The 16,525-nt window shown below is 56.6% G+C and overlaps 1 protein-coding gene across 2 annotated transcripts in view; it reads right to left on the reverse strand.

The window, feature by feature from the left end:
- DCPS (decapping enzyme, scavenger) overlaps positions 1-16,525 on the reverse strand; it is a 36,506-nt gene that overhangs the window by 781 nt on the left and 19,200 nt on the right. For both annotated transcript variants that reach the window (XM_081238713.1, XM_081238714.1), the window contains exons 3-5: positions 11,999-12,144; positions 6,077-6,190; positions 1,511-1,621 (exon numbers count right to left, since the gene is read on the reverse strand). In XM_081238713.1, coding sequence (XP_081094839.1) covers positions 1,511-1,621; positions 6,077-6,190; positions 11,999-12,144 — 371 coding nt within the window. The remainder of the gene's footprint in view (positions 1-1,510; positions 1,622-6,076; positions 6,191-11,998; positions 12,145-16,525) is intronic.

Genomic DNA, 16,525 nt, shown 5'->3' on the forward strand with positions numbered 1-16,525 from the left:
CACAGAACAGAGTGGAGCTGGGCTGCGGCAGAGCTAAGGGCTTGGTGGCAGAGAAAGGACAGGGGAGGGGACGTGAGCAGGGCTGCCCTGGACAGACCAGGGAGTCATAACAGGATCGTCAAATTCTTGCAGGACCCCTGGTGGAAGAGGAACGCATCACCTTCGGCCCTGGCTCCCTCTGCCTGCCCCAACCTTGCTCAGGGGTAGAGCTTTTTCTACCACACCCCCTTCAGGAGCCTCCAAGGCTCGGAATTAAGGGGAGACAGTTTCCACTGTAGGCAAATCCCCGAGGCAGCGGGGGTGAAGAGAAAGAGACAGGGCCTCAGTGTGCTCAGAATACACCCTGCAATTGTATTCTATTCTGCATTTGGCGCTCCCCCAGGGATCTCGGCAGCAGGGTGACACCAGGACCGGGGCACCCAAAGGGCTTCCTGGAGGGCTGGCCTGCCTGGGAGGTGCTGCCAGAACTGCTGGGGCAGGCGCAAGTGCTGGCCCAGCATCTCCCAGGGGCTCTGACTCCAGAGGCTGTTTCAGCAGAGAAACGAGTCACTGGGAAAACAGAAAGGCAGCCGGGGGATGGTGACGTGGGCAGGCGGGCCAGAAGGCAGCCGGCACAGGGCAGGGGGCGCCGCAGGCGAAGGAAGAGCGGCCCCAAGCACAGCCCCTCCTCAGGCCTGCGGCGGAGCCTCAGGGCGGCTCTTGTTGAGCCTGACCTGGGGGGGAGCCCCTGACCTGGTGGGGAGCCTCTCCCCCGCTGGGCACCCTGGGGACAGCAGGCCTGGCGTGGAGGCCGCATCTTCTAATGTCTCAGGCTGAGACCAAGCCCACAGAATAATGGAATCAGAAGGACGAAGGACCCCCTCCAGACACCGAGGGCCAGAGAGGTGAAGTGACCTGCCTGAGGTCATCCAGTGGGCTAAGGTCAAAGTGTCAGAACCAGGACCAGGACCCAAGACTTGAGACTCTCTTCCCCCATCTCCCCTCGCCCCCAGGGCTCCTTTTAGCAACGCTGTAATTTCATTCGATTCAGCAAATCTCCCAGAGAGAAAGTATCCCAGGATGCCAGGTGCTAGAGGATTCAGTCTCTTCCCTCAGGGTAGATGAGGGGGCACAGACACACATCAGGTCGTGCACCATCTACCCGAGAAACACGTCTGGCATGATGTGGCTGTCATGAGCGGGGCAGGTAACCCTGGGATGGGAGGGCATCCCAGACGTGACCTGCAGGACAAAGGCAGGGAGCAAAAGCGGGAACCCGAGCTGAGGAAGCCCGTGTGGAGTGAGGCAAGGGGGCTAAGAGTAGAGCTAGACGGCAGGGCAGGACCAGGAACAGGGGCCTCGTGAGGCATCCTAAAAGCCTTCATGGGCCCCTGCGCAGGCATTCAGAGAGGAGCCCTTTTCACGAGACGGACTTCTGGGAGGGGTGAGGAAAGGGGCCCAGGCAGGAACGCAATGGAACTGGAGTGTAACTCCCCTGGGCTCCGGCATGGATTCGGCCCCGGCAGCTCACCTGCCCCTCCTGGAGGATGTTCCTGAGCAGTGGCAGGTGCTCTGGGGTGAGGTCCCGAAGCGACTTGATGTCCCGGCGATGGCAGATGGCAATCAGGTACAGGTCATCGAGCTGTGCGGACACAGGCAGGGGTAAACCGGGCTCAGCAGGGGACAGGTCCGGGGAGGCTGCCAATCCCGAAATTCCGCCCAGAAACCAGGAAGCACCCACACCCCAAGGCCTGCAGTGTCAGCCACAGCCAATCCCAGGGACCCCGTGGCAGGACCAATCCCCAGGCAACGTGGGCGTCCTCGTGGCCAGGGTGAGTGGGACAGTCTAAGGGACAGAGCTTCTGTTTATTCTTCCTGCTAAAAAATACCATATGAGAGTATTTACATACTCACAGCTGATGGGGAATGAGCGGCGGGGAAGGAGGTTCAAGAAAATGCCAAGAACAACTCTTACGGTCTAATCGCATGTACAGAGAAGTAAGTGCTGTAAGACATAAGGTGGTAAGAGTGCAGGAGGAAGAAGGAAAGACCAGCTAGGGTGATCCAGAGAGGCTTCCTAGAAGAGAAGGCAGGGGACCCAGGTCTTAAAGAGGTAGGGTTTGGAGAAAGGGCGTTGAGGTGGAGGAAAGCAAAGGCTCAGAGGCAAGAAAGTCTAGGGCATCTAAGTGGGAGAGTAAACAGCTCCATGTGCCTGGAATCAGAGGCAGGTGGGGGAGTGAAGAGGCATGTGAAGGGGGGCAGGGAGCCTCAGGCCAGCGGGGCAGTGGGCTCCAGCACTGCTTCACCCTCTTTGCCCTTCCCCTATCTCACAGGGCTCACAGACGGCCCTTCCTGCCCCCATCCTGAACACTGCCTGGCTGAAGACCTGGAGTTCCCAACAGTACTGAGACCCAAGGCCAACAAGGTCTTGAGCCAGAGAAGAGCAAACGGACTCTTCCTCTTGCCCAGAAAAACCCTCCCACCCGTCTCTGCTTACCCAAACCCTGGCCTTGGCCAGTTTCACATCCTCGTGCGAGGCAAGCCCCAGACACCAGGGCTCCAAGGGCCAAGGCATGGAGAGAATCCAACAGCCCTCAGCCCTGCAATCTGAGCTGCTAGATTCCTCAATGAGATAATTTGGGGACCATGAGTCACCCAACCAAATCCCCAAGGGCCCCAACTTAAAAACTTAGAATGAGATTTTCCACACGCTGCTGGATGTCCAACTGTGCCTTTTCATGCCAACAGTCTCTCCATGCCGTACACATTCTTCTCCTCCAGGGCCCTAAGAATCCAGGCTTTCTGCCCCAGACCTGCTACAGATGAGCCCAGTGGGAACCTCCTAGCAGATGGCTAAGCTGTGCCCACCAAGGCCTCAGTTTTGCCTACAAGTCCCTTCTGGACTCTTCCTTCTCATGGCCTGTGTCCAGGACTCTCACACTAGCTAGGGGCCCAAGGAGAAGTAGGAAGTAAAACTGCTTGAACTTGGAGTGTGTGTGCATGTCTGTGGGTGTCTTCAGCTGTTCCACGTGTCACTGTCACAGGACTTCCAAATAATAGTAGCATTTATTTTAGATGGTATCTGCTGATGAATCCCAAACATGACATTAAGTCACACCTCTCTGCTCCACTGACATGGTATGAAGCATGAAGCCTGTGCTGGGTATCAGCTCACGGGATGGGCGAGGGAAGGAAAACAAACCCATTCTTTGGGATCAGACGTGACCCTGGATTTCCTGCAGGCAGCCAAAGGGCCCCGGCCCAGAGAAATGATCTGAAAAAAGCTAGACGAGGGGATGGCAAGGGTCTCAGACTGGCACCCAAGACGGTGGCTCATCAGTCACTCTGGGGAGACAGACACCATCAATCTTTTTCATAAGGCAGGACAGCAAAATCAAAGTAACAGCTTCCTCGCAAGGGGCAAGACGGAGAATGGCTGGAGCTTTGGAGAGCCGTCTCTCCACCTCAGGAGAGACGCAAAGGAGGAGCCTCCTGAGTGCTTTAGACCCAGGGATCTAAATTCCGTGAATTGAAAGTGTGTCTCTATAAACACATACACGTACGCTGACGTGTACAAGATGTAAAGACTAACTCTGGAAGGAGAGACAAACGCAGTCTCTTCTGGGAAGGGAAATGGAGGAATGTGAGGTGAGGGAACTGACTTTCACTGCCCATCTCTGTACTATTTGCATTGTTACCATGTACGTGTATTAACTAGACCGATCCCCACCCCCGGCAACCCCAAATAAGCAAGTAAAAAAGACTATACAGGTTCTCTCTTAAGAGAACTGAGGGAGGGATTCTATAACCTCCAGGGAGCCAGAATCTGTAGCAGACATTAGGCACTTGATAAATATTTGTGAAGCGGATGGACGGATGAATGGATGGATGGACGTCTTTAACCCTAGGCCATCAGCTGGGGGAAAAAAGACATTTCTCCTGGGAGAAGTGGCAGCCAGAGACTCCAGGGTGGCTAGAAGTCCCCTCAAAGCGCATGCCAGACAGCCCTCTCCTCAGTCCTCCCCTGGTGGGCGAGGACGAAGGACAGAGGTCCAGGCCTGGCCTGTCTCCCTGCTGGACACACTGCCTAACTCTAGGGAGCTGCAGACCTCAGCACTCTGTCACAAGTCAAGGATTTGGGACGCTGACGTGGCACCCCAAAGAGACAAGTGCTAAAAGCTAAGCAAAGGTTAGGGACAATCACATGTGTCCCACCATCAAGGAAAGTCTGATATGTAAGCTGGCCCCTTCACAGCCCAAGGGCGAGTCGCCCCAGCCAGGTGGCTGGGAGCCCAGTGCCGCTCCTGAAGCCTTTTCTCTCTTAAAGGGGACAGAGAGAGGGCAGTTCCACCGGCAGGCCCGGCAGGATGCCTGCCAGCACCAGGTCGGGAGGACGATGAATTTCCGTTAGGCGCCGCAGGCGCCGGTGTGTTAGGGCTTCTTGGATGGAGATGCTTTGGCGGCCTCCGCATGGCCCTCAGACGCCCCCCCAGCCCCCCGCAGACCACAAGGTCTTCAACGTCTGCAGGGACCCCGTGAGTCACAAGTCCCTCCTACCACACACCCACCTGCCGCCACCCAGTCTGCGATCCACAACCTGCCGGTACGGGGCTGCCCAAGGGACAGGCGGGTTTGCAGAGCTGCACGGAGGCATGGCCCGGAGCCCCACCGGTGCCCCCGTTCCACGACGGCCGCCTCCCTCCCGGCCTGAGTGGGGATGAGCTGTTGGGGCTGGGGGAAGGGAAGCAGCTGCACTCCGGCACCCAGAGGGGAGGGTGGGTGCCCGGGACCCTCCCCGCCTCTAGCAGACCATCGCTGAGACCTCTGGAAGCTCCCTTCAGGTTCCCCCCACCCGCGAGCCACGTTCAGGAACTCCCGCACGCCTCCCCAGGAGGCAGCTGGCGCTCGCCGGCCTATACGCCTCGCCATCCAAATCCTGTCCCCTCACCCCGATCACTGGCTCTCAGCCCCGCTCTTTCAGCAACTGGAGTGGTGTGGCCAGTCGAAAAACCACTGAAGCAAACCAAGCCAACTGCAGGGGAGCTCAGGTGAGGACGCAGAGGCCAGGAGGGCTGGCGGCAGCCGAGAGAGCGAGACGCGAGGCGTCTGTGCCGGATGGGCGGGCCCGACTCCAGAACAACGTCCCCGGGTGATGTCGCGACGGTGCCCGGGTGATCTCGCGACGGTGCGAGGAACACGGAAACCAGGAGGGCCCGCCCGAGAGCAGAGTGGCAAATCTGAGCCTGGGTCACTCACAGATTTCAGCTAGGGGAGGGGGCGTTCATGTATCCCTACTGCCTACCCCGAGAGCCCGGGTCTGGCTTCCTAGGCCTTATCCTGGCCCAAGTCCAGTCTGTGTGGGAACAGCGCTCTGCTGCTTTGTGTTACTATCAGGATATGAAAGTCCACCCAGAGAGGCGACAGTGAGGGAAACTGGTGATGGGCCTCACAGTGTGAGGTGAGGAAGGAGGAGACAAGGGGCACAGAGGCTGCAGAGGACAGGAGGGGCGGCGTGAGTGAAGACGGCTCCCGAGAAAGCTGCTCCCAAGAAGGTCAGGGTGGGGGGCCGCTCGGAGGCCAGGCAGCAGAGCTGAGAGGCCTGGAGGAGGGGGCTGGCCCTGGGCCACCGGAGGCCTCCTCTGTGGCTCGGGTAGTGCAGGGGACTCCTCGGGTCGGTCACCCTACTTTCTGCCGGCCAGTGTTGCAGACCGTGGGCCTGCCTGGATCTGCCGGTATCCAGGGCACGGGGAGAGGGTGAACAGTCCACCTCAGGGCTCCAGGTGCTCCTGGAAGTGAGGGTGCAGCTCCCCAGCTTGGCTGGTAAAGGAACACCCCGCGAGGTCATGGATGCAAACACGGCCCCATCCTCACCCCCAGGGTGGGAGGTGAGCCAGAAAGGGGCTTTAACTGAACCGTTAAAGTGTAAACGTTCGTTTTAGGTGCTCCCACTGCAGAGAACTCAGGCCTCCCCTGTTGGTTAATTATAATCTGCTTAGAGAGAGTGAGCAACATGAGGAGGAAGGGCAGGATTAGGGAGGCCCAGCAGCCCGGAGCAGGGCGCTCAGAGCCCAGAGAGGCCCAGCACGAAATCCTTTACCTGCTGTTGGTTCCACTTGAGGTCGGGGATGAGGACAAAGCCATCAGAGGGATCTGGATTCTCAAAAACAATCCGGTCAGCTTCAGCCTTCCTGTCGAGAATATTGTACACCCACTGGAAGGAAGGAGAGAGAGGGGGTTCACAGACCAGTCATTTTCCCCGAGAGACACCCCACAGTGGGCCAGGTAGGCTCTCAGGCCTCCCCAGGAAGGACAGCCAAGTCTGAAAGGGCCACTAAGCTCAGGGGACCGGCAGTCTGTCCTGTTCCGAGGAGCTACTCTTGGGGGTCCGGAAGGGGCTTCCCCTCGCCCACTACAGCCATCCCCACAGGGGTCACGGCAACTCAGACAGGGCCAGCTCTTCAGGCGCTTCCTGGCCGGCACTGTGCACGTGCTCTGCTCTGGCCTCACAGGCCTGGTCTGCAGCCACCCCTTCCACTGCCCACAGGACTTGGGAAAAGCGTCCCATGGGCGGGCCCTGTCCCACTTTATTCAGGACCACGGGCAGAGAGTCAGGCTGGGAGTTCCTTCTGCAGAGGAAGTCCGCTGCACATCAGGGTGGGGAAAGGCTCAGGTTCTAGAAGTTAAGTGTGCTGGGTTTCTCAGCCTGCCGGGATTCTTGTGAGGCCTGGGGTTAGCACCTCTGCCCCACCTGGGGACCCAGCTGACATGCACCCTTCATGACAAAGTAGAACAAACGCCACGTGGACAGGCGATTACAGAGACCTTTCCTGTTAACCCCAGGCTGCCAGCTCTCTCACGCCCTTTGATTAGCTGCTGTCAACCGTCTTCAGAGGACCCTTCCTTGGGCGCTATGTGAATCCCAAGGGCATCACTTTACCATTAAGGTCCTGGGGGCCTCTCTGAAGAAGCCAGCCTGCAGGGAGGTTAAGATAAGAAGGCCCCTGTCCTCACGGGGACCCAACCCCCAGGCCTGGCTCCTCTCCACTTCCCCAGAGGTCTGAGAGCCCTTTGCCAACACGACTTCCTTCCAGGCCAGTGAACTCTGTGCCTGAAATCCGAGAGCGAACCCTGCTGGAGAGCCACAGAGGGGGCAGGAGCTGGGCTCACACGGCTGCCCCTTCCGCCCCGCAGTCACCAAGGGCCTCAAGCTGCCCGAGGGGTGGATGGGAGGCCAGGGAGCCGACACGGCCAGGCCAGCGGAGGGCTCCTCTGCCCACCACCAGGAATGCGGGCGCAGCAGTGTCCGTGAGGGCCAGGGCTACATACATCCTCCCCCATGCCCCGCCGAGTCCACATCCTCTGCTGTCGGCCAGCAGGGCCAAGGCCAAGTGCAACTGTCTGAGATGCAGAGGGAGGAGGCAGAGAAAACCTGCCTGGGACGATCTGGGCCTCCCAGACCCGCTGGTAAGACCCACAGCCCGGTCACAATATGGTCATGAAGAGCCTGGCAGTGCCACTTCTTGGGTGGAGTCTGGGGGCCGCCCAGCAGTGGTTTCCTCCTGTAGCACTGGGGCCAGAGCGATGCACAGCCCAGCAGGTGGAGAACGTCCCAGGGAGGGACATTCCAGTCAGAATGTCCTCTCTGACTGGAACTCTCTCTAAGAATGTGCTACTAGAGAAAAAAAGCCAGCCGGATCCTGACCTGAAACCTCCCAAAAGTAAATGGGAGGGAGGGGACGGCGGCCCTGCGTGGAGAGCCCTGGTGTGGCCCAGCCTCCCTGGGGCCCTGCTTTTGCCCACAGATGAGCAGCTCCGCCTCCGCCTGGAAAGCAACATGTCGTCTGGGAGAGAATGAACGGGCTCTGGAGCCCAGCAAGACCGGGTTCATCTCTCACTTCCACCACTAACTAGCTGCACGCTGGCAAAGTGATTTCATCTGGGACTTCCCTGGTGGTTAAGAATCTGCCTGCCAATGCAGGGGACACGGGTTCAAGCCCTGGTCCGGGAAGATCCCACATGCCTCGGAGCATCGAAGCCTGTGCGCCACAACGACTGAGCCTGCACTCTAGAGCCCGCGAGCCACAACTACTGAGCCCGCGTGCCTAGAGCCCGTGCTCCGCAACAAGAGAAGCCACCACAGTAAGAAGCCCACGCACCACAACGAAGGCCCCCGCTCCCCGCAGCTAGAGAAAAGCCCGCATACAGCAACGAAGACCCAACACAGCCAAAAATAAATACATAAAGAACTAGCATCTTTAAAAAAAAAAAAAGTGATTTCATCTCTCTAAGCCTCGGTTTCCTCCTTCCTCAAGAGGAGCTAATAACACCCCCAAGTGAGGGTTGTGGTGCGAACAGTAAGTGAGAAAATGCGTGTGAAAGTGCCCAGCACAGAGCCCTGCCCAGGGAGGCAACTGAGAGCAGGGAAGGTGCTGGGAAGGCTCCAAGGGGAGGTCAGGCTGGGCTTGCCCGACGCTACAAGACCGACTGTGGAAAGGCAAAAAAGAAAGCGGATGAGAGCAAAGGAGGTACGCTGAGGGGACCACGTGCGGGGCTGGAAGGGCACGTGAGGGCTGGGAAGGTGTGCTGTGATGAGCGTATCTCACAGGACCACCCTGTGCGGCAAGCCCGTGAGGTGGGCACTGTCGGGGTCCCCATATTGCAGGGAAGGAAGAGGCAGGTGCAAGGAAGTTCACCCAAGTTCACACGTTCCGACCCAGAGTCCGGCCCCAGAGCCCAGGCTGCAGGCCACACGGGTAAGCCCTCTGGGAGAGCCGGGAGGAGCCTGAATACACAGGATGTCTCAGCCCAGATGAGAGAGGGAGGAAAGCCAGGGAACAAAGTGCACATGAATCATAGGGGTGACGTAACGGAGAGGGACATGCTGGGAAAGCAAGCCCGGGAGCCTCGGCCCCGCAGACGATATGGGGGTGCTGGCGGCTTCTGGACGCACCTGGCACGACGTCTTCCCTGTAGGTGACACTGGCAACTGACCCAGGAGCCCCTCTCCCCGAGCCCCCTCTTCACTATCCTCCTGTTCTTTTTTGCTGGCCCCTCTCCTCCAGCCGCCCCTCCCCTGCCTGTGTCTCAGCCCCATACTCTCCCGTCCTCCCTGGAACGGCTACCTGTGTGGGCAACAGCAGCCACCACTTTGGTGCCTTTTCTGTGCTGGAAATGGCAGCAGGCACATGATATGTGGCACGGCTCTCAACTTCCACTGGGACCCCAGGAGGGAGGTGCCGTCGGTCACATTTTCCAGACAAGGAAACTGGGACTCAGAAGTGAAGGATGAGATCGTGAGGCTCTGGGGCGGTAAGACTAGAGTCCAAACCCTGGGCCGACGCAGAAGCCCTGATCAGATGACTCACAAATCAGTCTCCAAGGCTCCAGACCCACCGCATTTTTTTTTACTGGGAAATTACAAGCACCTCAAATCTGAGCAGCCAAATAGAGTAGTTGGCTTAGAGCACAGACGCTGGGGCCAGACTGCCTGGCTTTGAGGCCCGTCTCCAAAGGCCTGTCGTGAAGATACGATGCCTGTAAGATGCTTAGGACAGTCGGTTTTGTCACCTCGTGAGTTCCAAGAAGTGCCAGACTAACGCACCGTCCTCCACGGAGCCCGTGCTGGCTAACAATCCGACTCTGTACCATTCATCGCCCGAGCTACCCCTGGACTCACCCCAGGCCCTTCCCTCACTGCTCCAAATCACCCATGTCTACGCCTTAATCGCAAGGGAAGCTCCCCGCTGCCCCTGCCTCGGTTCAGTCTTCCTCCTTCTCCTACTCTCACCACTTCCAAATGATTCTGTAAATCTGATCACGTTACCCACATGCCTAAAACCGTTAACAGGACGCTCACTGCTACGGCAATCGTCCACAAAGCTGACGATCATTAGAACAAACAGATGTTTTTAAATGCGGATTTCCCAGCCCTACTCCCAGCTCCATTCTGACTCGGTAGATACGGAGGAGGGCCCTGTGCTCTGTATTTTAAAAAACCTAACCAGGCCATCCTGACCATCAGCAAGGTGTGGGAACTCCTGGTCTCCTGGACAAAGTGTACAAGCCTCTTTCTGGCCCCCGCCTGCCTTCTCCTGCCTGTTCCCAAAATGCATCAAATGGGTCCAGCCCTCTGTGCCCCTGTACTTGCTCTGCCCTCTGCCTGGAGTGCCCTGTCTGCCTCTTCCAGCTGACAAACTTCTCTTTGTCCTTTAAGACCCAACTGGAGGATCCTCTCCCCTGTGAAGTCCCCCACTGTCTGGGCTGATCACTCCCGCTCTGTGTCGATACTGTACCTCGTGTATAGACCACCGAAGTGCTCATCCCATTATACTGCAGTTACCAGGTTGCATGCCTATCTTCCTTACAAGACTGTGGGGACATTATCAGTGTTTATCTTGGTAACCCTCCAGAGCCTAGCACAGGGCCTGGTACATAGGGGATGCTCAATAAATATAATGACTATTGCCAATTAAGCTGAGTGCCTGTAAACTTGCTAGAAACAGCCGAGAAAGAATACATGGGAAATTCCCTGGCAGTCCAGTGGTTAGGACTCGGCGCTTTCACTGCTGTGTGCCTGGGTTCGATCCCTGGTTGGGGTACTAAGATCTCACAAGCCATGCGGTGCGGCCATAAAAAAAAAAAGAATACATGAATGCTCATGTCAAGCAGAAGCTGGTAGAGCAGAGGGGTTATTATTTCTCAAGAGGATCCGCATGATGGTCTACAAGAAGGTATATATACGACTCATACCAGCTGTATTAAGGGCTTCCTCTCTTGAATCCCGTATGTGTGCAACCAGTGCAGCAGAACACACATTCCAGGACATCCCCCTGCGATCTCAGACACTGTCTAGGAAGATGGAGACATATTTCCCTTCTACTTAGAAGACAGAGCAAGTGCTGGGACTTCTTTAAAAAAAGGAACAAATCAAGCCACTGTGAGCTAGAGGAGCCTTGTGCAAATACTGTGCAGGGGACCACGGCTAACAGCCAGGTTGGGTCCTCCCCAGGGGACGCCCTGCAAGCCCTGTCAACCTCCTGTCCTTCCTCCTCCCAGGCAAAATCCACCTCCCGAGACCCCACACACAGGACATCCTCCCCCTTCCGGGACAAATGGCTGTGAGCTTCCCATACTAGGACATCCCACACCACCGTAGCCTGAATCTTGGGTGGAGTACGTAGAGATACTCTACAAGAGAACGCCTCATCCATCACATTAGCTCTGAGCATGCACGTGGGACCAATTCCAGGCAGAGGCTCTGGCTGGCGCTGGGCACAGACCCAAGAAGTCGGATGTCTTAGCGAAATGGCCTCGCACCTGGCCCAGTTGAAGACACTTCAAAGATGCTCCCAACCCACGGACATCGCCCTGGGAGAAGAGGCCCCGCACCAACCCCCGAGCCCGCCCCCTGCAATGGGTGCAGGGGAGCGAGGGAAGGGGGTTTCTACCCTGTGACTCAACTCCTGGAGGCTGGTTTGCTGTAGGTGAAACCAGGGATAAGAGTCTGGATGAGGAGGCCTAACCAGCACCCGTCTTTACCGTTCACAGACCCCCGGCCAGGGCAAGCCATTCTGAGACCGTATCAAGGCTACTGTAGAGTACTTAGAAATTCTTCCCACGAACTGGACTGCTCTGAGATCCCCGAGTGCCTCGGCAGCGTGCCCAAGACCGTTGTCAATTCCCTTACCGATGAAGGTGACTATCCTCTATGAAACAGCGACAGCCTCAGCCCAGCGCTGTCTATGCCATCTATCCTGCTCATTCTTCCCCACAGCACTCACAGTCTCACGTTTTGTGTGGTTACTTATATATTCACGCACTGTCTGACACCTGAACAAGGAGGTAAGCTCCATGAAGGCAGGGGCGCCGCTGTACTCTCTGCTGTGTCCCATGGCCTGTGCTGTGGGAGAGCGCTGGCCCCTGGTACCACCTCGACAGATGCTTGAGAAGATACACTGGCCGTGGGGACAGCACTCCGAATCTGACCCGTGGGGCTGGCCCAAGCTGTGGCGGCCAGTACCTGGATGCTGAGGCTCTGGGACTCCAGGTGCGGTAAGGTGATGTTCTTGTAATCGTCGCCCGTCTCCCGGACCAGGTGGAGGTCCCGGTGCAGGTACTTTTGCAGGTGTTTCTCTGTGGCAGGGTAAACCACGGTTGTCTTCACATCTGCAATGACACAACACAGCCCGGGCCACAATCAGCCACTCTCTCCACACAGTCCTGCCACACTCTGACCCAGGCACCACGGAAAGGATAGGCTCAGTCCCTCTTTGATTCCCCAGTGAAGGGAACCAAAGACTAAGAAGTTATGTTCACCCATGACCCACTCCCACGAGGTGCCTCGTGCCATTCAATTCATGACCTGAACCACACTCGGAATCTGGAAAACGTACGGTTTTCACTGAGGGGTCACTAGGTCCCTGATCACCATTAACCCTAGCCCTTCCTCTTGTTTTCTAGGCACAGGAATGAAACGTTTCTGTGGTTAAGACTCCGCGCCTCCACTGCAGGGGGCACGGGTTCGATCCCTGGTCGGGGAACTAAGATCCCACATGCTGCGCAGAGCAGCCAAAAAAAAAAAAAAAAAAATGCCAAGCAGCCTCCTTAACGCAGAGCAGTGAGTGCAGCACAACAGTGGCTGAAGGCACAGACTCTGGGGCTGGACCATCAGGGTCCAAGTCCTGCCTCTGCCTGCTCCTCACTTGGGACCCCTGCCCCAGTCCAGGTGTTTACCCTCCCTGTGCCCCTGCTTCCCCATGTGTCCGCTGAGGGTAATAATAGCTCATATGTCATAGGGCTGGGAGGAGTAGCAAGTTAACACCTGTGGAGCTCTTAGAACAACAATGTCTAACACGTAATAAATACTGGCTATCTTCGATCCAGGGTTACTCAGTCTTGACTTTGGCACCATCAACATTTCCACCTAGATAATTCTTTGCTGTGGGGCCGTCCTGTGCATTGCAGGCTGTTCAGCAGCACTGCAGGTTTCTACCGGGATGCTAGTTAAACCCTCTCTCCCGTTGTGACAACCATAAATGCCTCCAGACATTGCCAAGTGCCCCTGGGGGATAAAACTGCCCCCCGTTGAGAACTACTGTCTTCATCACAAGGAAACCTGGTAGTGTTCCTAGAGAGACTCTAGGCTAGGGTCCTAGTAAAACACCACCCAGTTTTGGTTAAGCCCTTTTTCCTATTTCTCTTAACATCTGCTACAACAGCTTCAACATAGATCTTAAAAGCAGGAAAGGAAAATGGTGTCTCAAAATCAGTTGGGATGTTTCTCAAAGGACCCAAGTCCTCCCTGACTCTGGATTCAGACGTGCTCTCCCAGAGGGGTCCCTGAGAGGAGCAGCCCAACATGGGCATTGGACACTCCAGGAAATGCTCAGACTCGCCTACATACCCAGCTCAGAACTACCAACCTAGGTCTGAGGACATAGGAGATGTTCATGCTCATTTCACAGGTGGGTGAAAAGAGTTCACAGGGATTCCAGGCTCATTCGACAGCACACTGTGGGATGGGGCAGAGACAGGACTGGAACCATGGTCTTCCCACCCTGAAGTCTGCTATTTCCACCTCTGCCTGAAGGCCCATATCGTCTTCCAGCAGCTGAGTGTGGGCGTCCGAAGGCGCAATGCCAAGAGCGTGACGCCCGGTAGAACCAAAGGCCCCTGGCCCGTCAGCTCTAGCAAGCAGAGCAGCACAGCATGGAGACACAGGCTGACATATGACTCTCCCCTTCCTGGCTGTGCCACCTTGGGTGTTACTGAACCTTTGAGTCTCAGCTTCCTCATCTATTTATGGGGCTCGTAAAATCAAACCGACAGAGAGTTGTCGTTACCGTTAAACAAGGCATGTCAACTGGACCCACGTAAGCGCTAAATAAATGTCACCCCGCTTCCTAGGAATCTCTGGATCTGACCTGGAACGGGAGGCACAGAAGTCTCCTCGCAATCCTCTGGGCACTTCTCACTCCCACCACCCTCTAACAGCCCAGGGTCACAGGCCAGAGGTCAAAGGTCAAGCACACCAAGCTCTCAGGAGACAGGAGACTGCCTGAAATAGATGGAATGTCAGCACCCTGGCCCTTGCAGTGCAACCTGCTGGGGAAGGACGCGATTCTGGCACCAATCGGCCTGGGTTCAAATCCTGGCTATGTAACCTTGGGCACGTGAGAAGCCAGTGAGCAGCAGACGGGAAGCCTCTAGAAGCTGCCCTCCACCTGCACTCCCATGGAAAAGTGCTCCTCCAATGCTGGCTCTTACTCTCCTTGTGTCGCCTGGGCGGGGCAGGCGGAGAAAGGCCCTCCCTCCGGGTGGGGAGACGGGCCGGGACAACCTAGAGAAGAGCCCGGCCCCACTGGCAACGCACACGCAGCCCTGGGCTCCCGGCCTGGGGCCCCCTGGCCGCTCCAGACCAGAAAGGCACGGGGCCGATGGGAATGCCCGCCTGCCAAGGCTGGCCAGAGACCGCCCCCGCTGCAGAGCCCTGGGAACCGGCCCCTCCTGCCCTCCCCCCCAGCAGCAGGGAAAAATAAAAAGGCACTTTCCGGGGCTTCCCTGGTGGCGCAGTGGTTGAGAGTCCGCCTGCAGATGCAGGGGACACGGATTCATGCCCCGGTCCGGGAGGATCCCACATGCCGCGGAGCAGCTGGGCCCGTGAGCCATGGCCGCTGAGCCTGCGCGTCCGGAGCCTGTGCTCTGCAACGGGAGAGGCCACAACAGTGAGAGGCCCGCATACCGCAAAAAAAAAAAAAAAAGAAAAAGGCACTTTGCAACTGCGCACTTTCTGCCGTCCTGCTTCCTTTCCTGAGACCCGCCTGCCTGGAGGAGGCACACCTTGCTGCACTCTGAGCCCGGCCTTGGTCAGACCCTCGCTGCTGGCATCAGGGTGGGGACTGCCCCTCCAGTCTCACCCAGGCCCTGCTCCAAGCCCACTGACCACCACTCTCCCCCGGCCGTCTCTGCCCCCGCCACAGCGACCCCCTTACACGCCCCACCGACTCCCACCTCTAGGCCTCACACCTGCTGCCCCGTCTCATTCACTCAGGCCTCCGTCCAAAGGCGAGCTCCCAGACGGCCCCGACTCGAGAGGCACCCCTTACCTCCCCACGCCCTGCCTCCTTCACCCCTCACTGCCTGACGATGGAGGACATATTTATTGTCTGATTCCCCCATTAGCCGGACTTCCCTGGAGGACAGGGATTTTTGTCTACCTTAAAATTTTGTTTTCTCATTTTATCCCCAGCACCTGGAAGGGCGCCTGGTATACAGCAGGTACTCAACAAATACTGAACAAATGAAAAAATGAATCTGGCCTTTCTAGACTTTAAACCCAGGAAGAGCATTTCTTGCCCCAAATGGAATAAAACCTCTCCGGAAGAAAAAAAAAAAAAAAAAAAAAGAGTCAATATATTTCCCAATGCTGAGTTTCTCACTGGCAGCCAAAAGCAAACTCTGGTGTTTATCCAAATGACCTGCAACTGAGCTTCACGAGGAATCTGGGCAAGAGTCAATGCCCGATAAATGCTCAAACCATCGGGTGAAAATACGTTGGGGAACAGGACATCCACTCAGGGCCTCAAAAACATCTCCTCAGAGATTACTTATTAATTACAGAGGCGGACACAAAGTGACTGGAGTGAACATCACACCTCATGGGATGAACTGACGCCCTGGGCCTTCTGGGCTGTGCCGTGGTACGCCCGACAAAACGAATAACCTGCATCCAATCGCGAGGCGACATCCTCCTCCCAAACCCAGGGACGCTCTACGGAACAAGTGGCTTCACAGCTCTTCCCAAGCGTCAAAGTTAGGGCTGAGGGACTGCTCCCGATTACAGGACGCTAGGGACTGGACTGGATCCTGGACGGGGGCAGGACGGGGGTGTGCGGGAGTTTCCTGCTTGAAAGATGGTACTGAAACACTGGCAAGATTTAATAATGGTCTCCACATCACATAATGGCTTTGTATAAATGTGGAAGTTCCCAAAATTGATCATTTTACTCTGGTTCCTAGGAGAGACACACCGACGTGCTCAGCACTGAGGGGCTACCACATCTGCAACTTACTTTTCAATAACAGAGCGAATAGTAACAAAATATTATTATACCTGTATGTGGAGAGAGAAAAAGGAAACGTGGCCAAATGTTAACAAGAGGTGAAGGGCTTTTTAAGGGAGTTCTTTATACTATTCTTACAGCCCTTCTGTAAGGTTGAAAATTTTTTTCGAAATATGAAGTTAAATAAAAAGGTGTCGGTACTCTCTAGATCCTGGGCGCTAACTGCCAGCGGAGGTACCAGGCACTGTCCTAAGCCCTGCATGCATATGAACCTACTCACTCCCCACAGACAGTGTGAGACAGGCATGACTTTGGTGCCCATGTCTCACACATGAGGAAGCTGAGGCTCAGCGCTGGGCTTCAGCCTCAGCACCACGTGCCAGCCGCGCAGGTCAGCAGACGTGGCTTCACCCTCCGCCTGGCGCCCTCTCTGCCAACCCCAGTTTAGCAAGTTGACTTAAGGGGCCACCTGCCCAGGATGAGAA

This window comes from Mesoplodon bidens (assembly GCF_964165515.1).
Source record: "Mesoplodon bidens genome assembly, chromosome: 7".
Classification (NCBI taxonomy): Eukaryota; Metazoa; Chordata; class Mammalia; order Artiodactyla; family Ziphiidae; genus Mesoplodon; species Mesoplodon bidens.